This window comes from Orbicella faveolata, unplaced genomic scaffold, assembly GCF_042242905.1.
Source record: "Orbicella faveolata isolate gen_17 unplaced genomic scaffold, um_ofav_v1 contig_25, whole genome shotgun sequence".
In the NCBI taxonomy this organism is placed as follows: domain Eukaryota; kingdom Metazoa; phylum Cnidaria; class Anthozoa; order Scleractinia; family Merulinidae; genus Orbicella; species Orbicella faveolata.
The window spans coordinates 12,570,519-12,596,470 of record NW_028301553.1 but is presented as its reverse complement, the minus strand read 5'-3'; the positions used below and the strand labels follow the sequence as shown (position 1 = coordinate 12,596,470).

The window sequence follows — 25,952 nt, the reverse complement described above, 5'->3', positions numbered from 1 at the left end:
AATCGAGGATTTAATTTCTGGCAAAGTGGATGCTGAACCGTGACCATAGTGTCACCATGATATGTGGGTTTAAGAGAGCCGTGAAACAGATATTTGTCCATCCTCAATAATGTTTTTTGCGTTCAAATAGAACACTGAAGGAAACATGTTGTAAGGTACTCTTTTTCACAGGTTTGCGCTTTTGTAATTGAAGTTACCACAGTTGTATATTTTCTTTTAATATCTGCTCATTTCTTTCCAGGACTTTTTTATGGGTTTTCACGTTAATGATTTTTAGATGAATAGCTTTACAAAATACAGGATGTGAATGGATTTTTAAGGAAGCTTTGGTACGTAGTTCTGACATTTTTAGCTCCTCGACGACAGCTGCAAAGTTTCATGAGAGTGAAATTTACACGTTAAACCGGCCCTGAATTTGCTCGTTAAAACCTGAGAGCGGCGGGGGCTAAAACTACCCGAGATGACTTTATCCGTTTAGAACTTTTTCAATTTGCATAATTAAATTAAATTAAATTTATCTGGAAAATGTTATTTACCTTGAAGTTTTTCATTTTGATTTGTATCGAGTCATTTTATATGGTTTTCTAACCCAAGAATCCAAGATGGTGGATCTAAGATGGCTGCTTTGGATAATATGACGTAATTGCCAAGTAATATGATGTCATCATCCTGATTTACTAGCTCAGAATAGAAATTTTTGGATGTATTTTAAGCCCTGTACGCTCGATTTTCTTTTTTTATATATTTTTTAAGTTACGGAGGTCACTGACTCTCCGTGGGCGAAATCCAACCCCTCTCCAGGTCGTGAAAGATCAATGGGTAGGGTTAACATGTGGAGCCGCTTCAAAAAAAACACATCCAACACAGAAAAGGACACGTCCCATATAACGCTTGAATCACGTGGCTAAAATTAGGACCATATGCTGTCTCTCAAACACGAAAGAGCACTTGGAATACCAAGATAACGATAGAGCGGTTTTCAATTGTGTGTTGTAAAATCAAAATCAAAATAATCACTCTAGCCAATCATAAAGAACACAGAAAATCCTGTGGACCAATCAAACCTCGAAGTAACTACGTGTAGCTGACGTGTGCGAAAAAAAAAAATTTCAAGTCCCATGAAAAGCACTTGATAATGCTTCCAAAGGATACTTCTGTTTTAATTTCTAATCAGTTGAGCCTTTACAATGTTGCATAATACAACCGGTGGAGAAGTTTACATTGTGATTAAACTAAGTTACATGGTAATGACAAGCACAACAGACTCTAGGTGACATCAAGGTTCACCTACACTGTGTACATTGCTCAAAGTTTGTATTAACTGACCTTTACCAGTGTGGTGTGAAAAGTGAAAACTTTTGCTTGGCAATAGTAAGTAAGTACGTAAGTACCTTATTTAAACACATTTCACCAGTGAGCCTGGGGCTCGTTTAAATGTGAACGTGTCTGCTAAAATTAAAATATAAAATATATTTACTAACAACTGATTTCCAGTGAATTGTCTTTTAAAGGTAACTATCACTGTGTTGTCGCCCAGTGACTGGGTCCAACTGTAGCTCGTTGCGCGGGAGTTTACCCGCACCATGTGGACCCTGATAAAAAAAAAAATGGCTTGTGGAGGGGCGGGTAGGTAATATTTTAACAAGAGAAACTTTTCTCCATGTATACGGAACATTAACCGTCCAAAATACTAATTCTCTTTACTCAATAACACACATTTTTGTTAATGTTAGTTCTGAGTATTCAGTTGTACTTCAAGATGATATCACCTTGCTGATGATTTTTCATTTTCTTATTACTTGTCTGCATAAAATGTATTGTCTTTTATCGGGAAATTAGCTATTGATCACTGCTACTGATTACTCACTCATTACTGATGACTTACTACTACTTTACAGTCTTGAAAATCACTCTTGTTACGGAATTATTTCTTGTAAAACCTTAACTTGTCCCTTTGATTCAAACTTTTGTGTATTGGGACAACACGCCAGGGGTAGGAACACATTAAGAACGTGAACGGTGCGTAGTTCATAAAAATATGCATGGACAATACCTGGTAGACAAGGTAGACAAGGTTGTTATAAGTAATGTAAACATTCGAAAGCTCCGATCTAAAACAGCTGTGATAGTTCGCGAAGGGCGAATCAGCAGATACAATCGAGCTCGCCATCTTATAGTCAAATGGGTGAAGCCCCGTTGTAAATAGGCCATATTCGTATTCTCGGTGATGAACTGGAATTAGCTTGCAATGGGACATCATTAAAAAGAGACTAATGTTATTTACATTTGAAATGACTCCCCTCAGTTCCAAGCTAGTTCCAGTCTAACACAGGAAATACGAATATGGCCTATTGCGCTAACACGATATACATATATACATGCAAACATGACTTTATGTTGTCTCGAATTTGCAGTGAGGCTGAGAACCTAATATCTTAGAGAAAAATACTACTACTACTACTTCTACTTCTACTACTAACTATTATGTTTGATCACAAAATTAGACCAAAAACCAAAGCAAGATTAGCTAGTGTAGTAATCAGCAATCATGCCTGAAAGGAAACTGTTTTTACCAACCCTTTAAAACCAGTTAAAGTAGGCTGCGATGTCCGCCCATCACTCAACTTAAATTTGTATTGTAAAGCAGGTTCAAAGTCAATTGTTTCGTATTCAAGAAAATTTACTCTTATTGTTCGGGTTTTCAGAACTCAAATGTTACATCATCTCCAATCAGCGCAAATGGTGCCCAGTCGCATACCTTGACAAAGCCGTTACCTCTCATCCATTTCATGGCCTGGTGAAGAGATTCACTGGCACTCTGCCCGAGAACAAGATGTTCGTAGAAACGACACATCAGCTGCTCTGTAACACTGTCGTTTATTACCCAAAGTGCCACAAGTACTGACCGTGCACCAGATCCTAAGAATGCTCGAGCGATTCCAATAACTCCCTCGGCTCTTATCTGCCCACGTGCACTATGACAGCAGCTAAGTACCACCAGTTTAGCTCGCAGTTCAACTTGCGCAATGTCAGGCATCGTCAAAAGGTAATCTTCCTCTTTTGGAATCCTGTTAGTAGAGCGAATGGGTGAAAGAGCAATTTCTCCTCTTTGGGCATCACCATGTGCAGCAAAGTGCACCAGGCCCACTAAAGGTAACCTTTCAAGTACCGCCTGCTTTGTGGCGTGCTCTCCTATTAAAGGCTGTACACCCAGCAGTCGCCCAATCATGACCGCTTCATTTCCTGCGAAGGGTAATCTAGAAAACCTCTGTTTTCTTCCCTTGTAACGTACTCTACCAACATCTGGATCCCCCACGATTAGGGCTCCATTCTGATAATGATAGTCTGCTGGAATGTCCTGGATGAGCTTGAGAGTCGTCAAAGAAGGAACGATGCGAATCCTAAATGTTTCGGATAAACACATTCCGTCTTCGTCAATTAATGCGGCAAATGGAAGTTGGTTAAAGGAACGATCAGGAACAATGATGATTTCGCGCTGCTCAAGCCAATCCACTACGGGACCGATGAGCAATCTATGACACAAAGAAATGGGTAATTTGGGGCATTCACTCCTTTCATTACCATCCTCTTGTGGTCGCGAAGACGCGAGGCCCTCTTCCGAGCGTGAACTTAAATCTTCCCCAATAGCAGTTAAAGGTCGATCTTCGCAATCTCCCTCGGGTGAAATATCAAAACCTCGAAAGCTTTTAGCAAAGAATTCGTCTACACTGCCAAGTAGTCTTGCACCAGCAATATTTTCGTCTACTCTTTTTTGTTCGGAAATGAATAACACCGCTTGTTTTGAGAATCCACAGAAACACAAATTGAGCATAATAGGAAATGTACAGGCATGTACAATTGCGTTCTTTTTTCAAAATATTCTCAATGCCAAACCATGACGTCGGGTTAGCTGAGATTTGCCATTTAATGGAGTACTGAGTCGTCATCAAGTCAGCCGAAGCTCTAGCTCGTGCCAGCTCGAGAACATAAAGGGCTTTGTTGGAATTCCCAGAGAAACAATACATTAAACTAAGATTCCGGTAGGGAAAATTGTGAACGTCTGAAAAGGATATCTTAAATTCATCGTTGTCTCTTAGAAAACCACGCAGAATTTCGCTTTTGTCCATACTCAGGAGCAGACAGTCAAACGCCTCCTGCATTTTTCCTTGGGATAACTTCACTACTGTAAGATTGCAAAGCGAGTGTATCTCTTTGTCAAGGGTTCCAATATCTCGACTAATTGAAAGTGTTCTCTCAAAATAGTCTTCAGCTTTGTCATATTCACCAAGGGACTGAAACAAAGTTCCTAATCGTCTATAGCAGACTTCTTCTCTATCACCAGTTTCTCTGCTCATGGCAAGTGCTTTGTCAAAATAATCTTTAGCTTTGTCATACTCACCAAGAGAGAAAAACACAGTTCCTAAGTTGCAGTAATCTGCTGCTTGCCCTGCTCTGTCACCAACTTCTATCCTGATGGCAAGTGCTTTCTCAAGATATTTTTTAGCATTGTCATATTCACCGACAGATTTAAACACAGCTCCCAAGTTGCCGTAACAGCTTGCTTCTCCTTTTCTGTCACCAATTTCTATCCTGATCGCTACTGACTTCTCAAGATATTCTCTAGCTTCGCCATATTCACAAAGAGAGTGAAACACAATTCCTAAATTTCCGTAATCTGCTGCTTGTCCTGCTCTGTCACCAATTTCTATCCTGATGGTAAGTGCTTTCTCAAGATATTCTTTAGCATTGCCATATTCACAAGGAGATTCAAACGCAGTTCCTAATTTTCCGTTAACTGAACCTTGAACAATTTCTATGCTGATGGCAGGTGCTTTCTCAAGATAGTCTTTAGCATTGCCATATTCACAAAGAGATTGAAACACACCTCCTAGGTTTCCGTAATCTGCTGCTTGTCCTGCTCTGTCACCAATTTCTATCCTGATGGCAAGTGCTTTCTAGAGATATTCTTTAGCATTGCCATATTCACAAAGAGATTGAAACACAGTTCCTAAGTTGCAGTTATCTGCTGCTTATCCTGCTCTGTCATCAATTTCTATCCTGATGGCAAGTGCTTTCTCAAGATATTTTTTAGCATTGTCATATTCACCAAGAGATTTAAACACAGCTCCCAAGTTGCCGTAACAGCTTGCTTCTCCTTTTCTGTCACCAATTTCTATCCTGATCGCTACTGACTTCTCAAGATATTCTCTAGCTTTGCCATATTCACAAAGAGAGTGAAACACAGTTCCTAAGTTTCCGTAATCTGCTGCTTGTCCTGCTCTGTCGCCAATTTCTATCCTGATGGCAAGTGCTTTCTCAAGATATTCTTTAGCATTGCCATATTCACCAAGAGATTGAAACACAGTTCCTACGTTGCCGTAACATGAAGCTTGACTTTTTCTGTCGCCAATTTCTATGCTGATGGCAAGTGCTTTCTCAAGATATTCTGTAGCATTGCCATATTCACAAAGAGATTGAAACACAGTTCCTAAGTTTCCGTAATCTGCTGCTTGTCCTGCTCTGTCGCCAATTTCTATCCTGATGGCAAGTGCTTTTTCAAGATATTCTTTAGCTTTGCCATGTTCACCAAGAGAGTGAAACACAGCTCCTAGGTTTCCGTAATCTGCTGCTTGTCCTGCTCTGTCACCAATTTCTATCCTAATGGCAAGTGCTCTCTCAAGATATTCTTTAGCATTGCCATATTCACAGAGAGATTGAAACACAGTTCCTAAGTTTCCGTAATCTGCTGCTTGTCCTGCTCTGTCACCAATTTCTATCCTGATGGCAAGTGCTTTTTCAAGATATTCTTTAGCTTTGCCATGTTCACCAAGAGAGTGAAACACAGCTCCTAGGTTTCCGTAATCTGCTGCCTGTCCTGCCCTGTCACCAATTTCTATCCTGATGGCAAGTGCTCTCTCAAGATATTCTTTAGCATTGCCATATTCACAGAGAGATTGAAAAACAGTTCCTAAGTTTCCGTAATCTGCTGCTTGTCCTGCTCTGTCACCAATTTCTATCCTGATGACAAGTGCTTTTTCAAGATATTCTTTAGCTTTGCCATGTTCACCAAGAGAGTGAAACACAGCTCCTAGGTTTCCGTAATCTGCTGCTTGTCCTGCTCTGTCACCAATTTCTATCCTGATGGCAAGTGCTCTCTCAAGATATTCTTTAGCATTGCCATATTCACAGAGAGATTGAAAAACAGTTCCTAAGTTTCCGTAATCTGCTGTTTGTCCTGCTCTGTCACCAATTTCTATCCTGATGGCAAGTGCTTTTTCAAGATATTCTTTAGCTTTGCCATGTTCACCAAGAGAGTGAAACACAGCTCCTAGGTTTCCGTAATCTGCTGCCTGTCCTGCCCTGTCGCCAATTTCTATCCTGATGGCAAGTGCTCTCTCAAGATATTCTTTAGCATTGCCATATTCACAAAGAGATTGAAAAACAGTTCCTAAGTTGCAGTTATCTGCTGCTTGTCCTGCTCTGTCATCAATTTCTATCCTGATGGCAAGTGCTTTCTCAAGATATTCTTTAGCATTGTCATATTTACCAAGAGATTTAAACACAGCTCCCAAGTTGCCGTAACAGCTTGCTTCTCCTTTTCTGTCACCAATTTCTATCCTGATCGCTACTGACTTCTCAAGATATTCTCTAGCTTTGCCATATTCACAAAGAGAGTGAAACACAGTTCCTAAGTTTCCGTAATCTGCTGCTTGTCCTGCTCTGTCGCCAATTTCTATCCTGATGGCAAGTGCTTTCTCAAGATATTCTTTAGCATTGCCATATTCACCAAGAGATTGAAATACAGTTCCTAAGTTGCCGTAACATGAAGCTTGACTTTTTCTGTCGCCAATTTCTATGCTGATGGCAAGTGCTTTCTCAAGATATTCTGTAGCATTGCCATATTCACAGAGAGATTGAAACACAGTTCCTAAGTTTCCGTAATCTGCTGCTTGTCCTGCTCTGTCACCAATTTCTATCCTGATGGCAAGTGCTCTCTCAAGATATTCTTTAGCATTGCCATATTCACAGAGAGATTGAAACACAGTTCCTAAGTTTCCGTAATCTGCTGCTTGTCCTGCTCTGTCGCCAATTTCTATCCTGATGGCAAGTGCTTTTTCAAGATATTCTTTAGCTTTGCCATGTTCACCAAGAGAGTGAAACACAGCTCCTAGGTTTCCGTAATCTGCTGCCTGTCCTGCCCTGTCACCAATTTCTATCCTGATGGCAAGTGCTCTCTCAAGATATTCTTTAGCATTGCCATATTCACAGAGAGATTGAAAAACAGTTCCTAAGTTTCCGTAATCTGCTGCTTGTCCTGCTCTGTCACCAATTTCTATCCTGATGACAAGTGCTTTTTCAAGATATTCTTTAGCTTTGCCATGTTCACCAAGAGAGTGAAACACAGCTCCTAGGTTTCCGTAATCTGCTGCCTGTCCTGCCCTGTCGCCAATTTCTATCCTGATGGCAAGTGCTCTCTCAAGATATTCTTTAGCATTGCCATATTCACAGAGAGATTGAAAAACAGTTCCTAAGTTTCCGTAATCTGCTGCTTGTCCTGCTCTGTCACCAATTTCTATCCTGATGGCAAGTGCTTTTTCAAGATATTCTTTAGCTTTGCCATGTTCACCAAGAGAGTGAAACACAGCTCCTAGGTTTCCGTAATCTGCTGCTTGTCCTGCTCTGTCACCAATTTCTATCCTGATGGCAAGTGCTCTCTCAAGATATTCTTTAGCATTGCCATATTCACAAAGAGATTGAAACACAGTTCCTAAGTTTCCGTAATCTGCTGCTTGTCCTGCTCTGTCACCAATTTCTATCCTGATGGCAAGTGCTTTTTCAAGATATTCTTTAGCTTTGCCATGTTCACCAAGAGAGTGAAACACAGCTCCTAGGTTTCCGTAATCTGCTGCTTGTCCTGCTCTGTCGCCAATTTCTATCCTGATGGCAAGTGCTTTCTCAAGGTTTTCTTTAGCTTTGTCATATTCACCGAGACAATAAGACGTGGTTCCAATCTTTCCATAAAAGAATGCTTCTTCATTTCTATTTCCTATTATTCTCACGATTTTCGTTTCGCACTTGTAAAGTTCTCTTGCTTCTGCGTATTTAAATTGCTGTTCACATATGTTGGCCAGTGTTAACGTGATAATCCCTTCATTTGTTGTTTCGCCACACTCGCGATAAATGTGAAGAAGTTTCCAGCCGTATTTTGTTGCATTTGTATAATCAGTCACAAGACAGTACGCTCTGAACAGGGCTCTATATATAGCAATGTTAACTAAATTGAAATATTTGTATTCTTTTTTGGGCACTTCATTATTTAGGAAAATCAAACATTCTTTGCAGACCTCAATGGCTTTGAGACCACGACCAGTGTTGAGAAGGAAAGTAGCGACAGCCAAGCCAATACAGATGACTTGTAAGATGTCTTCTATGTTGTTCATAGATTCCTGGTTTCTTAACCGTGCAAAAAGATGATCTGGAAAATCAAACTTTTGTTAGATGTCAAATAATATCATACCTTTGCTTTTTTTTTCCTACCAAGGTGTACCGGTGGGTAATCTTGCTATGGACTAACATAAAACCTATCTAGTAGGGAGGTGGGAGGAAGGAGGTGGGAGCAGAAATAAGTACCCCTAAACGCTTCACAGGTGGCCCAAGATCAGTACGTTTGCGTCATTACTTGGCTTCACGCTAGAAGTTAAGTTAGTTTCAAGTAAGCACTTGACTCTATTGCACTTGAAAATCTCGAGTCGTACTTTAGAAAACTTGGCTTACCCCCGTTATGACGAATAATATTAATTCAAGCATTTTCGCGGTGAAATCAGTCATACATATCACAAATGCGATTGTTCGGCAGTAAAATCGTGAAGAAATGCATATATTTGCTTTGCTGCTTAAGACACAAACAACACAAACGACAACTTCTGTATTTCTCTAGAATGAACCAACAACGAGGTTTTCGGCAAAGAGGGCAATGCATTTCCGTGTGACTCGTCCAATGTTCCACAGAGTTGTTCGGTTGCAAAGAAATGACCTGGCTGAAACTTGAAACAGCAGCTGATTTGCAATTTGCAAAAGCGCATTTGGTGTCGGATGATATGCAAAACGGTGGTTTAGTCTGTCTATGAAAATGAAATTCAAGCAAGTCATCTAACTTGCAATTAAATAAAATTCAATAAAGTTATTTATTCGGTTGGCTTCCATTTTCAATTGGTCAAGCGTGTTTTCAAGTGTAGTGTACACCATACTTTGCGGCGCACTTCGGCTTCTTTGAACTGTGAAATGTATGGTCTTTCATCAGGAGCCGTAATCGGGGACGGAGACCGTAAGTCTTGGGATCCGCGCGCACCTATGATATGGGACAATTTTTCTATTATTAGAACAAATTGCGCCATCCTGACGTCATATATCCGCGCGGATCCACGCACATGTCGGGGGCTCTCGCGTGGATGTTGTCACGTTGCCTGATCAAATGGTGAGAGTTGCGAGATGCTCTTGCCGATTTTTCACAACGATGGCAGGGAATAAGGCAGGGAAAAAGAACCAGGGCTCTTATATGTAGTTTTATGCTCTGAGCTAATGGAAAAGGTGAGTTTTTCAGGGTCGAAAACATGACTTCGATTTCGCGCTGTGAATGAATGCTCGCGCTAGTTGTACGCGTAAGCTTTTGCGCTTGTTCTATGAAGACAAGCTATGTAAGAAAACTCGTTACTCTGGTATCGAGTTAATTTGTGAGTTCCCCAAACAATGCTTAATCATAACCAAACCCTGTTTTGATAGTTTCTTATTGTTTCTGTTTGTTTGGCGAGTTTGCAAAAGTTTTTGAAAGGAAAGTCTGACGCGTACAAGTAGCTCATTTGCATAGTGCAGCTCGTGCACTTTCAAGTCCGAGTCGGTGTTTTCAACTGTCAACAAATCTTGACAAAGATTTCTTTCGTTATCTTTTGTGCTGAGATGCTGCAACAAATTTCACCAACGCAAAAAAGGCTACTAACACCATGTGTGTTTCTTCAACATAAGCATAGTGAAGTTTTACACTGCGAAAATGAAAATAGACAAGGAGTTTTGATAACTCGATCAACAAAATCGAAATCGTTATTCGAAGTTGATTAAAGAAAGCGTCATTGTAACTGCTGATTTTTTCTGCTTTATTCACATATTTCCAGCTTAGCTTTTAATATGTTTTCAAACATTTATCAATCTTAAACATATTTAAAACTATAGAGTTATTGTTTGAGTTCGATGTACGCTTTCACACAAAAGTGCGGCGCGGCGGAAGTCCAATTTGTCATGTTTGCTGACTGTACAAAACACGCATCGGCGGGCGCTCTCATTCATCGACAACAGAGAATTTACTGGATTTTTACACAAATAAAAATGAGCGGTATCTACGGACGTAAAGTTATTGGGCCTTGATGAAACATCAAGCGTTGCTTACAATTCAGGCGAAACTCAAACTAGCAATTATTTTGTTTTCGGTCGCGATAGACTGGCAAATTCTTCGCAAGCGTGTGGTAAGAGGAGCTAGGAAACCATGAAGTCCTGAAGCTCTGCTATATCTAAATATATCCAGCTAGTGTGAAGGTGAATTAATCAACATGACACGAGCGTGGGACAAAGAAAAATTCTGAGTCCCCGACAGGAATCGAACCCATGACCTCCCGAACACCGGGCGGGCGGTTGATCCTAGCAGTATGCAGGACACCTATCATATATGAACTCAGTTAAATGACCTTGTTCTCCATGAGTTCTCGTAGCTCAGTGGATAGAGCGCCCGCCCGGTGTTCGGGAGGTCATGGGTTCGATTCCTGTCGGGGACTCAGAATTTTTCTTTGTCCCACGCTCGTGTCATGTTGATTAATTCACCTTCACATTTCATTACCGAGCTTCAAATTCACCATCTTTATTAACTTATCACTATATCCAGCTAGTTTTTTTGCTGTGTGATGGAAAAGCTGTTAATTTTCAACATACGTGAAATTCAAAGTGGGGTAATATACAGCTCATGTAAAAGAAGCATCCGTCGGATCACAACTTGGTCAGCGATATATATAAGCTTAAAGCGGAACATACCTAAATGCGACACGGTCTTACTTCACTCAAACTGGAGCAGCTTACGACGGAAATACTTAATTAAGCAAAATTCCAACAGAAGTAAACGCGTTGAGTTGTGGGCCAAAAACATAAAAAACGATAGAATGTGACCTCTCACGCGAAAACGTACACTAACAGATATCCGTTAACTGGTCAAAACGAACGGCTAACAGATGGGTAGCGAAGGACTAGCGAACGGATGGGGAAAGGATGTTAAAGCCGTTTAAAACGGTTTCAAATACCGTTCAAACGACTAAAGAAAAACATTCGAACTGATGATGCTACCCGTTCGAATGGCCTAAGAAATATTTCCAACGGATGATGGCAGCCGTTCGAACTGCCAAACAAAAAGTACAGACTGGATGCGCGTTTGATGAAACTTCGAATTTTGCAATCGGTATCAGTATTGAATCGAATCGCGGGAGCTGTTGGTTACAAGTTCTACAAAGTATTTATATCCATCCAAACGTAAATAAAACCAGAAAAATGAAAACATGCATCAAAAGATCCTAATTTTGGCATTTAGAACTAACTGGGTAAACAAATACAGAAGACGTTGATTCTCACCCTTGCAGAGTGCCGACGAACAACAAATTGTCATGCTAGTGGTCATCACTATGGACGAAGGCGGCGGATGCCTACGACGGCGAGCGGAAGTTGAAAATAATAGACCAATTTCGATCAATTAAAATTCAGCTTAACACAATAGACCTCAACACGAAGTTTTAAGGAATAAACCCCACAAACTCTGTAGTTATTTCCCAGAGCCTCGCACTGAGGTCTATTGTTTTAGGCTGAATTTTAATACGTCGAGATTGGTCTATTGTTTGCACATTTCCGGTAGCCGTTGGGCGAGGTTTCCCGCCGTAATTGTTGTTTGTGCGACGTCAAAACGAAGAAGTGTCTAAAACGTGAGTAAATTTTTCTTTTTGTAAGGCCATTTCACGGAAATTTATCGAATATATATAGATGATGTGACAATATTTTTTCTAGCTTTTGACAGATGTAAATTGGTTGTAGAATTTATTTAATTAAAGAAGAAAACTGACTGACTGAAGTTTCTCTCTCTTCCTAAACAGCTTCGAAAGTTCGTGTGTGTAAATAAGCCTAAATGGAAACGAGTTCAAAGAAAACAGTCCAGCAAGTTGTTCTCAATTCATTTTTCTTCTTAATGAAAGCTAAACCAGAAATTTAATTTAGATAATTTACCGGAGTTCGTTTGAGGAAAAGTTTGCTGAAGCTAGATATTATTATGATTTTTCAGATGAAACATGGAGTGGACGGAGTAACCGATGACATTTGCTTGTGTCAAGAAATTGTATTCATTGAACCCTTTAATTAAGTACAAAAAATTAAGCATTCCTAGAGGCCAAATCTGGGAAAAAAGTTCCAAACAACCGATCTGAACGGCCTTAAGCTTCCCTGATTCAAAGTCAGTGCGCGTGCTGTTAGAGAAAGATATACGCTGCTGAACGAGAAATTTAAAGCAAAGATGAAAGACGAAGAGAAGGCAAGTAGAATTGAATGTGATTTGAGTGAGGTGGAAAAAGGCTATGGAAGAAATAGCCGAAAAAGACGCTGCAGCTAAAGACACCGTGGAAAACGACAAGCAGAAAGTTGACAACGTAAATGCAGTGGAAATGAGAAACAGAGGTCTAGAAAGCTTAGGCGGAACACAGAAAAGGCAGCGAAATGAACAGGAGGAGAATGTGAAATCAAAGCAAAAGAGCTATTTGTGGACGAAGAGAGAGAAAAATCGATTTTTCGACCTTTGTCGTCTTATGTTTGCTAATTAGAGAAATTCACTCTTGACATGGAGGATGCCGTCAAACATATTTTGGTGTTTTTTGGTTGTCGTTTTCAGTAGCGCATTTATCTTCGATGCGTTTCCGCTCATTGCGAATGAAGTTTATCTTTGATTTTTTGGGAATGGCTGATTGAGGGTGTTCCAATAGTGTTTTTTTTGCTGGTTTTTTTGTAAAACTCGAAAGAGCTTTTGCCTTCTTTGGAAATGGTGACTTTGAAATAAAGTAATGACAGTGAGAGGCCATTGCGTGTTATTTCTAGCTTTTCAATTTCAAACTTAGGTGAGTTTAGAGGGAAACGTTTTATTTCCAATTTCGTACACTTAACAGCAACAGCAGTATTTTCCATACGATCTCTTACAACGAAGATGATCAGTAATTACGCTCTCTTATACTTTATATATGTCTGGTAAAGTGATAATGATGCAAATATACTGAAATTGGGCCACCTGTGGTGGCTTAATGCCATGTAAACAAGGATAAGCTCTGGTAAGATGAGATACTTTCACTCGACTTAGACCTAACTTTACCTTAATTTAAACGCAAAATTCTAACGGTAACGACAATTCATTTCTAAGGGTAGAATATATCACTTATAAGAAGCACACGTGAAGAATAAATGAGGAATGAGTATCGTTGCAAGTGGCATGAAATTTCTCCTTCCACAAGCCTTCTTTTACAGGCAGTATGCTCACTACATTGATTTCGAATATAACAGGTCTGATCACGGTTTAATTTGGAATAGAAGCCATCTTGGCGGGTATTCAACGGTGTCAGAAAGTGTTTGTAAATGAATCCGATGGCAAATAGTTTTCTTAAAAATGGACTAAACAATTTATGAATATCAAATTAACAGTAACAATACCTTTGTAGAAGTAAAGATACTAGGTAAAGGATTGCATACTCAAATTTGAGTGATATATAGCTGTGCTACAAAGCGTCCATTTGAAATGTGAAAATGTGAAAATTTGGTTGTTTTCCGAAATCCCAAGGAAACAGATGATCATAGCACGCATGCGCTTGGCGGTATGCGGAATGGGGTTTGAATATAGCGGGATACGGGATGTTAATACACGCACCTCAGTTGGTAGAAACATAATATGTACTCTTCGGCACTCGATCGGGACGTGTCACGTTTTTGAATTGAATGGCGAGATACTGAGTGAAAAACAACAAATCGCACTTTTCCTGTCAACCTGACAGTTTTGCTTAACTGTTCTCTTAGGAGCGTACATCAGATCAACGAGCTCGAAATACGCCTTGAGGGGTCACACAAAATCAACTCGGTCGGAATTTCCTGATTATTTTCCGTTATCCTTAGTGTCGGCCTTCTCGGTAGGGTAACGAGATGCAAGTGGATCTATAGACTCCTGGCGAATAACTGCTAACAAAAGACTTTATTCCGAGACCTCCGCGCGCCTTGACCAGTAGGGTATACAACTATTCGAGGAAATTTTCAGTTCGTGATATTTGGAACAAGCCAGATGGATATGGTAAGTAGCATTATAGAAGCCGAAATTATAGATTGCTTTAAAAAAGAAAACAAGAAGAAAATACTAGTGACTAAATAACTTACTATTGTTCAGTATCCTGTCTACAGCCGTCCGCTTTCCTCAAGAAAAACTGCAGATAAGCGATTGTTTTTCCTTCAGATAACTGTATTGCTTATGAGTTATCAATCCATAAAACCATTTCAGTTTCAAAGCATCTGACGTGGCAAGCGAAAACAAAAAATATATACCTGCACTTGATCCTTTTTAAGCGTGTTACTGATCAATAAGAAATGGACCTTCAGTTTCTTGTCATAGTCTATTAAGATTGACACGCTTTAAAGACAAACAAGGCAAGTTTTAATAGAAGGACTGATATTGCTCGGTCTCTTAAGTTATAATAATAATTTTATGACAAGAGAGACCGTAAATTTACCATTTTATTGATGTAGGTTGCTCGATTTGATCGAATGCGTTCTTCCCCATTTTCATTGTAACACACCCTAAAATCACAGAACGAAACAGCTTCGACTTTGCGATTATTTGAATTAGCCTCGGCTATATTTATTCCCAACTGGTTAGATAAAGGCCGGAAAAGAAACACATTAACTGTACTACGTTCACATTGGAAAAGGTTAAAAGTGAAAACTACGAAATACTGCAAGACGTATTACGCAGGGGTTTGGCGGGATGCTCTGGTTGAAACTTGTTGGCGGAAGCAAAGTACTCTTCAGCAAGCGGGATGCATGGAACGCATTTAAAAATTAATGGCGAGGTGCGGAATTAAAACAACAAATTGCGATTCCTCTGTGAATGCTACAGTTTTACTAAAAATGATAACTTGGGAGCGAACATGAGCTTGAGGAGCCCGAATTACGCCTCGAGAGACCGAGTAACATAAACTTGTCTTTCACTACTCGTTATCCTCAGTACCTCGCTCCCCCAGCAGGGTAGTGCAATACCCGCGGTTGTAAATTGTCTACTTTGATGTGCCGTGGGCTCGATTTCCAGCCGTTTCGTGAGCCAGCGTTTCTTGCCCCAGGAGGATGGCACCTCTTAAGGGTAAAAAAATTCAAGCCACGCCCACAAAGCATGATTTGGGTACGTGTATCTCTTAGGGGTTCTTTCCTAAATTTCCGACGAGCACCCCCGTCCATTTTATATGCGTTCCCCCCCACCCCCACCCCGCGGGCATACAGTATGGCTAGTATTTATAGAATATTTGGGTGTTGAGTTCTTAGTTTCTTACGGAGTATTCTTAAGCCTGAATTTGGGGAATTCTAATACTGATCTGTCAAAAGAGACACGAAGCATTTCTTAAAACAAGTCACCGATAGCCTGCTAGCAACTAGTGCTAGGAGGGAAATTTGACTTAGGACCTCCCCGCCTTAACCACTAAGCCATACAATGGTTTTGAGCAGGTTTTATGGTATCTCGAATAAGCAATATAGATAAGCTACAGTTGTCTCATCAGAAGCCGAAATTATATATTGTTTTAAAGAAAATGACGACTAACTTACCGTTGCGCAGCAGTCTGTGTACAGTAGTCTGTGTACAGTTGTCCGCTTTCCTCAAGTATTCGGAAAAACTGAAGAGGGGCGTCCGTGTGCGGTCACTGTTTATAGCTGTTTTCCTCGCATAAATTAACCATGAAATAAAGCCATTTCAGTTTCATAGTATCTGACGTGCCAAGCGGAAACTGAAAAAAGCAAATTGTCCTCTGCACTTGATCTTTCTCTAAGGCCTTTAACGATTTTGCTTAACTCCAGTCGAGATAGCCGTCCAACGGCTCTTAAATTATATTCATCAGTCCATTTTCTTGTGAACTTTTTGATGAAATTTGACTTCTACTTCACATTTCAACACACTACAAGCTACTACACGCAAGTAGTCCGTGAAATTACTCTTTGCGTCAGGTACTAAATATAATGCAGTTTGCACCATTGAATTGTTGAAATTCTTCGTCATTTCCATTTTAACAGACCTACACCGGTTTGTTCAAAGCCCGATAGGGCTAACTCAGGATTGGCGAGTATTTTGAGTTTAGTTTTGTGACGTGTCGGTAAGGCTTCCTGTTTATGTTGTTTGTCCTTCAGTTTTGAGTCTGAATAATCTCGAACTATACCAAACATAAGCAGTTAAAAACATTTAGTACATTTTTATGTTAAAAATTTAATATTTCAGTTCACTTTTAATCCTGGGTTAGCATTAAACGGCTTTCGAAAATTCCAGCCCTGGAAATTACACAACCAAACAGCTTCAAGTTTGAATTTAAACATCGCTTTGTAATTTTATGAATATCGTACCTGAAAATTACTCTGAACTCAGAAGGCGAACAATACAAGATTAGCTAATTACCACTGAAAAGTGAAAATTACGAAACACTCGTGTGTTGCCCGAAATTCCAAGAAAAGAAATGATCATATCACGCATGCGCTTGGTGGTATACGGGATGGGTTTAAAATAAAGCGGGATACGGGATGGAAATACCTTGGTGGTGGAAATATAATTTGCATTCTGCGGCAAGCGGGATGCGGTACACTTTTTCAATGGTGCTATAGGAATGACGAAAATCTCGCTTCGATCCTCTGTGAACGCACTGCACAGTTTTGCTTAACTGGTCTCTTAGGAGCGTACATCAGCCCGAGTGGCACGAAATACGCCTCGAGAGACCACACGCAATAAAACTATTCAGATTTCATTCCTCGTTATCCTCAGTTTCCCTCACACTTAATTGTGACAATTTGTTTTCTTTGTCTCAGAAAATACACATCGATGTAAGTACTTTTAAGACCTTTATAATAATGAACTTTCTAAAAAGATGTTACATGTATGTTGACTTCGTTCAGCGATAATATCTATTTTTTAAACACAGCACTATGCGTGACAAGTTGTGTAACTAGCGGTAATTTCATTACGAGACAAGTTGCATGATTCGTTAAGGGGTGCTAAATATCAGCTAAAAACAATGAGATACAACTAAATGCCACACAAAATAAAAACGCAGATATGTGCGTCACGTAATCACCAGTTGACCAGAGGTCGGTCATACACTTCCTTATACGGATGTACGCTTTATACTTGCGCTCTTTATGCTTCGCCCAGTGATTGAATGCCATCGACCATAATTTGCGCAGCTCTCTGATAGAACGTTGGTTGGTTAAATAGCCTTATGTTAAACAGTTGTTTCTCAGCGAAACTGAAAGTTTGAGCATCACAAACACACATTCAAACCACATATAGGGCACGTGCTATATGAAAACAATCGGAGGCACGCCCATCCCCATGTTCTAGTTTCATGCGAGCTTCCACTTTGTGTAAGGTCATGAATGTGTAGAGTTACCTTCAAGAACCTTCACAGTTGCCAAACCAGACCAAAAACACACCACATTACACAAAACACGTTTCAATCAAGCCACGAGTCGATGACACATAGGACGGTTCTTAAAAACATTCTTTGGGTCAAGCACAATTCCAAATACAACGTCTCATCAGCTGCCAAGCGATGAAAGCCAGTTTCCATTGCAGTTGTTAACCTCATCAGACCAGCCCTTTCTCTGTTCCCGCATGTTATCATCACGATGTGTCCTTAGCTTTTCAAGCTAGTCCCGCGTCACGAGCCATGTTGTAGAAGATTCCTCGTTGAGCCAGCAGCGCTTGCGGTGTGTCAAACTCCATCATGAAACCTTTGTCAAGCACCATGATCCTGAAAGAAAGACCGAATTCAAAACAATAACAACTTGGTAAAGAAAAACAAATATTCACCCACGAGACACGCAAGAGCTGTTGTTGCTCCAGAGCCAGCCACATCTTTGTGTCCGTTGCCTAAATTCTTCCATAGCAGCCTTCGTTTTGGGGAATCTTTGCAAAGTAAGGCGTGAAAGACATTCACAATTAGCCCGATCCAGTTCCCACCCACCAACACCAAAACAGACGCGTCAACTGAGAATGACTTTGCAGCCTTTTCCAGGATACAGAAAGGCGACTACGCAAACTTGAACGGCAACAAGAATGTCCCCACCTCCCCCATCCCCCCTCCACAATGAACAGTTCATGGTTTTGGATTAACTAGTCCTCCACTTCTTAAACTTTAGTGAATGAAGGACAGTATACAAACATCAGATCTTCACGTACTGGAAGACATGAAGACTTCGGAATACTTTCTAACCTTGTGTAGTCCATAATAGTGTTGAGCCTGTGAGCAATGGTGAACACTGTGCGGTCAGCGAACTCACGCCGAATCGTTTGCTGAATGAGTTCATCAGTTTCCAGGTCCACCGCGGCCGTGGCTTCATCGAGAACCAGGATCTTACTTTTACGGAGCAGCGCACGCGCTAAACACACCAACTGCCGCTGACCAACACTGTGGAGAAAGTCAAGGGATTTTAACTAACTGCACACTGTGGGGTTCTCTGTGAAAACGCAACGGTAACCTACAATACATTTTTCCCTCTAATTCACTATTATTTGAAGCGCGGTTCATAAAAAATGACGATCTTTTGCACCGAGGGCACGATAGACGTTGTTTGCTTTATCACCCTACTAAGCCTAAACATCAGACCACCGAAAACGAATGGACAATACCTTAAGTTTTCTCCTCCTTCACTGACTGGGTGAAGAAGACCTTCTTCCAGCCCTGATACAAAGTTCTTTAAATGACTCAATTCAAGTATCTTCCACAGCTCGTCGTCTGTGTGAGTGTCAAACGGATCCAAATTGAGACGAAGGGTTCCAGAGAACAGTACTGGATCCTAAATAAAACAGACAAAAGCAGGGAGATACGTTTAATCGGTCCAGTTCTTTGGTTAGAGGAATCACCCACCCCAACCTCCCACCCCCCCGCCCTCCCTCCGCAAAAAAAAAAAAAAAAAAAAAAAAAAACAGAAAAAAAACTTCATACAGTGTGACAAACTTTATGACGTACATCTCAAACATCACATTCCAAAAATATCCTTAAACTTGTGAGCTGGCTTTTCCCCACAAATTTCTAGCACGCCTGGTTGATATTTGGACGCTATGCATGCCTATGTTATGCAACGGCTACTCGTTCCCCATTTCTTTCAAGAATACAAGGCGAATGTGAAAGATAGCTTTACGAGCAAGTGAAACGTGCCTACGTTTAATTGAGGGCCTCAATGAGATTAACCGTTAGCCGTAATACGAGCCAAATATTTAGCCTTTAGGCGTAAAAAGTGGAACTTTTCAACCGTTAACCGTGAAAACATTTTAGCCACGAAAGTGAAAGTCTCAAGAGCTTCTGCCTTGTCTTGTGGTTTGGCAGTACAGGGAAAGGTCGGGAGACGTAGGAGTACAATTCTTATAATAATACCTTTTTCCATTCCCGGAATGGTCCTAAGACCTTAAATATGTATTACAGTAATCAAAATAAACTTTAAACTTTTTTAAACGATGAAAACTTTTTAAGAGAGTGGTAATTAATTTCTAAGATTTCTGTTAACTGTGAGGAAAATAAATTAACCATCAACCGTCAAAGCCACCACCCCATTGCGACCAACTTAATTTCATCACGTCCAAAGAAACTACCTGTCAGCTGGTTTCTTCCCAGTTATTCCTAGCACGACTGGTTGATATTTGGACGCCATGCATGCCTATTGCATACAACAGCTACTCGTCTCCCTATTTGTTTCAAGAATACAGGGCGAATGTGAAAACAAAATTGTGTGTGCACGCTAAACGTGCCTATTTTTAATTTCACCCCGTCTTCCGTTACCTGTGGAATGATTGTAAGTCGTTCTCGCAGATCCTGAAGTCCAATCTTAGCGATATCAACACCATCAACCATGATTCGTCCGCCAGCTCTCTCAAGAATACGAAACAAAGCTAAGGTGAGCGTTGATTTGCCGGCTCCTGTGCGACCCACAATACCAACCTGAAAACACAGATTCTCTGTAGTCACTCAATGCAGCGTGACGTGACGGCGTGAAAACGACTGTGACGTACACTGCACGAGTGAACAACTGATAACTGAATCACTTCATTGCAAATTTAGCAGTCACAGTTTGGTTTTCCCCTTCTCATGGTTTATCCTTAGGATCTTTGCACAAATTCAAAGATCCTTAAAGATCTATACGAAGATGTTGTACACACCTTTGAGGATTTTTATCAAACTTTCTCGAGGATGTACAAAGATCTATAAGGATCATCGAGGTTCTTGTCAAGACCCTCAAAATGTTTTTAACAGATCTTTTAGAATCTTCAATGATTGTCAAGAATCTTCGACGATCTTGAGGTTCATGCAGTGATACTGAAATAGAATACTCAAGTAATTTTGCTATGGTCTTTCCTTACAATTACGACGAGATGGGGGTTCAGAGTCATCTTAACTGTTGGTCCATTCAAGGTGACTTTGAACCCCAGCCGCAGAATTTTATTATTGAGTTATAAGTTATAAGTTATAAGTTCTTAAAGCTAAACTTAAGGGTGTCGCACTGCTGCTATGGTAACCTATTATATAAAAACTTGTTTACCAGTGATTGGGCATTTCCTGTGATAATATTACTGTAGAATCATATGACAAAGAGTGGCAGCATCGACCCATCATATTGATGGAGAGAGCTAAAACTATTGTGAGCCACCTCAAGACCCTAATCGTTATTTTAAAGAAGATTTCCGGTTCCAGAGGTTTTCTTTTTCCTATTTTTTCCATCAAATGCGAGCTGTGACGGCGCTTCAGTAGCAGAAAGACCAAGGAAAACATCTGGGTAGAAATCTTCCTTCGATCCTACAAGGTTCCTAATCTCAGTTCTAGAATCTTTAGGAGATCTTTAAATAACGTCTAAAATACCCTGTACCGTTTTTCACCGGGGAATTTCACAGTTAATCAACTTTAACTCAAACAAAGCGTACCTTTTCTCCTGGTTTAATATCACAGTTGATCTGTTTCAGTACAAGAGGTAATCCTTCTCTGTATTTCAAGTCAAACTCGTCTATCACAATATTCCCTGCATCAGGCCACTCATCTGGGGGGCGATTATCTGGAATGATCCACTCAGCCTGAAATAAATACATTCCTTTTAGTCACCGTGATCACCAGCACACGTTATGGGTGTTCTTCAATCTGTCTGCGTGCCTGTTGTGTACTGGATACTGTGTTTGACAGGCAGAGCCCTTCCAGTCCAGGGGCCTGTTTCTCGAAAGCCCCGGAAACTTTTCGGGCCCGCAAAGCCATTTTTAGTTAATCTGTACCTAAAAACAGAAAGGTGTTTACGCTGAAACTTGTATGAAGGGAACTTCTTGTATGAAGGGAACTTCTAGTCATATTAACAATATGTAAATGAAACAGCTCTGTAATCATAAGGTGTGGGATTTTGCTATGGCTTTCCGGGTGCGAAAACTTTTCGGGACCTTCGAGAAACGGGCCCCTGGCCCCGGTTATTCAAAGGCTGGACAACGCTATCCACCGGATAAATCGCTATCCAGTGGATAAGTGTCAACAAAACAAACCACGCTATCCGCTGGATAGTGATTTATCTGGTGGAAATGTTATCCACCTTTCGAAAACCTCGGGCCTGATATTTCATAAGCGAGTATTCTTAATTCTTTTTTCACGGTCGGCGCCATCTTTCACGCTTCGCCTCATGAATTGGGCTCCTACTGTCCAGACACTTATACCTAATCGTACCTTTTTGGTATGCTTCGGCGGCATATCAGGAGAGTTTGGTCAAGCCATGCTTCGTATTTTGGCGAGACGTAGACGATCCAAAATACCCATGGCGAGACCAAACGAGCCTGATATGCTCACATGCAGCCGAAGAGTACCAAAAAGGTCCGAACTAATAGTTATTTACCGTACCCAAATTCGCCCTAGCGACCATCATATGGTAGCCATATCGTGTCAGTGACTTTGATATCGTACGATATCACGTCAGCAGGCACGACTTCTGATTGGCTAAAAGATAATTTGGGTACGGTAAGCGGTGATATCAAGTCATACAGTAGATCTGATAGGGCAGGAATGTTTTAGCAGAATTTGGATCGGTAAATGACTAATCGTATTTTTTTTTAATACGCGACATATCAGGCTAGTTTGTCCTCGCCATGGCTTGACCAGACTGTTCACTAAATGGCACTCACTGGTTCATGGGCTCGTTAATTCTCAGTTTATAGCATCAAAAGTTCGTGCATATCAATAATATCAACAGCTTAAAATTCAACAATACATCAATACCTCTGTAGGTGTTTCTGAATATTCCTTCACTCGCTCCACAGATACGATGTTTGTCTCCAGTTCACTGCTCATCCGTACCATCCAGTTAAGAGTTGCGGTTACCTTGGTGATAAAAACAAACAAACAAACAAACAAGTATGTTTAAAGGAGCTCAGTCACGGTATTTTAAGTTATTTTGGCCAAGTACAAAATTACCTTTAAATTGAAGGAAACCTATTTACTAGTAGTTTGCTAAGATAGAAAAACACCAAAGAGATAATAACAAAGCAAAAAGGAACAAGGATGGTTAAGGATGGAGAAGATTACCACGGATTACAAACGACAAGCTTAAAACAAATTTAGGCTTAAAGTGCAACTAACCCCCCAATTTTTGTTTTCCTTTAATGAAATCTACTAGTTTGCCCTATTACTTCAGCGAAAAAATGATCTCGATTGATAAAATCCATGCGATTCTACGGGCGTTTACAGTTGTAATTTCTTGCCCCACGACCGCGCATAACGGGATCTGGGTCGGGCTTCTTATGACATCATCGAAGGACATTGCTCAAAACACTCAAGAGACGTTTGACTAGGTTTCGAGCGCTGTGAAAACATATTTGGGGTATTTGTGTTTCATATTTTATCAAAAATGGGCAAGACTGTTAAGTGAAAGAACTGTACCATCTAGCTATACAATTCGAAGTCTAGTTACGATTAGCACGGCTACGATGTATATATTTTTTCGATTTCGAAGTGCGGGTCGCCAGTCGAGCCCGCCGCACTGCAAGTCACGTTCGACAATTTGCCGGCCCATTTGGCTAATCTACTAATCTACATACAACACTTCTTTAAGTACTCTTACCGAACCCTTGATAGCTCATAACGACGAGAGCATATTTTTCCACTAATTACTCAAAAACGCGGAAAAATTCGTCTTTCCGCTTTGTTATTGCCGACCGACCGTATGTATACAAAGTCAATTAGTATGTACGAACATAAACATTGATTGCGAGTTTCACAAATTTGCACTTTTCGTACTAGTAATTAAAAATCCTTCGACAAGATCTTGACAAAAAGTTCAGTATGGTATCAATTATTTTAAAAGTCTTTTTTACGTACGCTAATAACCTGAGTGTTACGATTCCGTCCAAAACCTTCTCCTCTCAGGTCTCCTTTAGCTTCCTTTCAGCGCTTCAATCTCCGTCGTTAAAGTCTAATCTAAATAGTTTGTTTTACTTTCCTCATATACTTATCAATGCTTGATTCGTTTTAAGTTGTAACTGAGATATATTTTGTTGCTCAAAGAACAAAACAATTGTGTATGCAGAGGAGCAACTCAAGCGCCGATTGTCGGCCCTCGTGGGTGTGGTTGTATATGAAATCCACAAATACATAGCTAGTTCTGCAGTTCGAAGCCTCACTTATCTCAATCGCTTCGCTGTAGGACGTACGTGAGGTTGATTATTCGTTTAGAAAGCTCTCTATTTCGAGGACGAAGAAAACTCCATGCGTATAATTTGCCGTATAATTATCTCACCTACAGTAGTTTCCATTATTTTGGTCTGGGACATCTGGGGCTCGTTCTTATTTCCAGGTTTCGTGTCTTATCTACCTTGACAATATCGAGCTTCGTGCTAGAAGCTAGGGAAGAATATACAGCCCATGAAAATCCTAGGTTTTTACAGAAGCGGCGAACCTGAGATCGAAGAACTGCTCGATGTCCGACTTCGCACAAGTCTGCACACTGCTTTCGGCTTTTTCTCGCTTCTGGACGAGTGTCACTGGGATATAGGTATTGAATAAAGAGGATTGCTCTTTCCTAAGCATGCTGTACTGCGAATCCCTCCAAAAACACATCTTCCTTGTATTCTGCAACGATTTTGAATCACACTAGTGCATGTTCGCATACATTCTTCTTAGAAGCAAACCATTGTTGGTTCTTCGATGACGTCACAGGTCAACTCGCCCCATTCTTCGTTATTGCTCGGCCATGGTCACGTAAAGCGCTAATTTTGCGGACTTCAAAAATTCATAGGAAATTAACGAAAATAGCTACAACGATAATTTTTTCGCAGTGGTGATCAGAAAGATGAGGATATTTAAGTAAGCGAAAAACAAATTTGGGGGTTAGTTGCACTTTAACTTTTCAAGATGCAGAAACTGTGACGTAGCTCCTTTTAAATGTACGGGTGATATGAATACCCCACAACTGTGTATTGACGGCTAACCAACACACCTGAAGAGCGTAAGTGATGGACAAACCAACGAGTCCACTCTCTAGAGAATCGCGGTTAACGACGGAAAACAAAGCAGCAAAAAATATGATCAAGATGCCAACAAACTCGAGATGAATAGCGAGCCACCTGAAAAACCAAGCAAATTAGTGTGGTTAGGTAATTAAAACCCGTGAACTTGGAAAGCGCCGCTTACTCTGTTTCTTTCCACTTGTTTGGAGGACAACATGCTTACACTTAATGAAGGTAAACTCCGGTTAGAGTTGGACGCTTTAAGAATTGGCCTTTTTGATAAGAAAATTGCCTGAAGTCCACTTCGAGCGGATACGTTTATGATAAGATCCAATCAAACGAAGTCGAGTCATAAACGAGGTTTAAGTATACATTTCAGCATTGATTACGCCTCGGAAAAACAAACGAACGGACGAACGTACGAACGTGGAAACGTACGAAGGTATAAATGTACGAAGGTAGGAAGTTACGAAGGTACGAAGGTACGAATGTACGAATGTACGAAGGTTCGAAGGTACGAAGGTACGAACGAACGACCGTACGAACGTACGAACGCACAAAAACGACCTCCTTTAGCAGACTCCCTAGGCTTAACATTTTAAGTGGTCGTCTCAAGCGAAGGATAGACTAAGGCGAAGGATAGACTTAAGACGTCATGCATAGATCACAGGTAACAAGAACGTCGTAAAGATATATGCGCATCAAGACAATTCATTGCATAATTACGAGAGAGATACATTGTGTGATGAATCAATAAATATTACGAAGGAGATCTGAAATATCTTACAATAATTAGTTCTTAGACAAAACTTTTCACCTGTTTGCCGACATTGAAGGGTAGTAAGCCACTTGGTTTTCATCCACCAGGAAATAATTACCCCGTATGAAGCGCTGCTGTTGCGCAAAGGCTCGGATGGTGGTGGTGCCGTTGATAGTCTCCAGGAAGTTGTTGTATATTGGTGAGCGGCTAACAGATTCAATCCGCTTCAGCTCGCGTGAGCTTGCTACGTAAATTCTCTGGAAAATACAAAACCCACAAATTAAATTGTTGAAGCCTCGGCGCCAAGTTAGAATTTTAACATCTAAAAACTAGTCTATCCTCCCCTCACTTGAGACACAACGAAGACATAAAAAAACCATTGATTGGTTG

The 25,952-nt window shown here is 40.5% G+C and overlaps 3 protein-coding genes across 3 annotated transcripts in view; all 3 read right to left on the bottom strand.

The window, feature by feature from the left end:
- Positions 1 to 1,139: 1,139 nt before the first annotated feature.
- LOC149109006 (tetratricopeptide repeat protein 28-like) lies at positions 1,140 to 3,834 on the bottom strand. Its single transcript, XM_089293754.1, has one exon. It carries the CDS (start codon positions 3,830 to 3,832, stop codon positions 2,702 to 2,704), a length of 1,131 nt encoding a protein of 376 aa, XP_089149880.1. The 5' UTR covers positions 3,833 to 3,834; the 3' UTR covers positions 1,140 to 2,701.
- Positions 3,797 to 17,100, bottom strand: LOC149109005 (uncharacterized). Its single transcript, XM_089293749.1, has 2 exons — positions 15,910 to 17,100; positions 3,797 to 8,476 (listed from the first exon to the last, which is right to left on the bottom strand). Exon 2 carries the CDS (start codon positions 8,439 to 8,441, stop codon positions 5,031 to 5,033), a length of 3,411 nt encoding a protein of 1,136 aa, XP_089149875.1. The 5' UTR covers positions 8,442 to 8,476; positions 15,910 to 17,100; the 3' UTR covers positions 3,797 to 5,030.
- A 67-nt stretch (positions 17,101 to 17,167) lies between these two features.
- Positions 17,168 to 25,952, bottom strand: part of LOC149109004 (ATP-binding cassette sub-family C member 1-like) — a 28,084-nt gene continuing 19,299 nt past the window's right edge. The window contains exons 17-24 of the mRNA XM_089294579.1: positions 25,620 to 25,819; positions 24,793 to 24,919; positions 22,578 to 22,679; positions 21,257 to 21,403; positions 20,121 to 20,279; positions 18,974 to 19,140; positions 18,558 to 18,752; positions 17,168 to 18,095 (exon numbers count right to left, since the gene is read on the bottom strand). Coding sequence (XP_089150705.1) covers positions 17,987 to 18,095; positions 18,558 to 18,752; positions 18,974 to 19,140; positions 20,121 to 20,279; positions 21,257 to 21,403; positions 22,578 to 22,679; positions 24,793 to 24,919; positions 25,620 to 25,819 — 1,206 coding nt within the window. The 3' untranslated portion in view covers positions 17,168 to 17,986. The remainder of the gene's footprint in view (positions 18,096 to 18,557; positions 18,753 to 18,973; positions 19,141 to 20,120; positions 20,280 to 21,256; positions 21,404 to 22,577; positions 22,680 to 24,792; positions 24,920 to 25,619; positions 25,820 to 25,952) is intronic.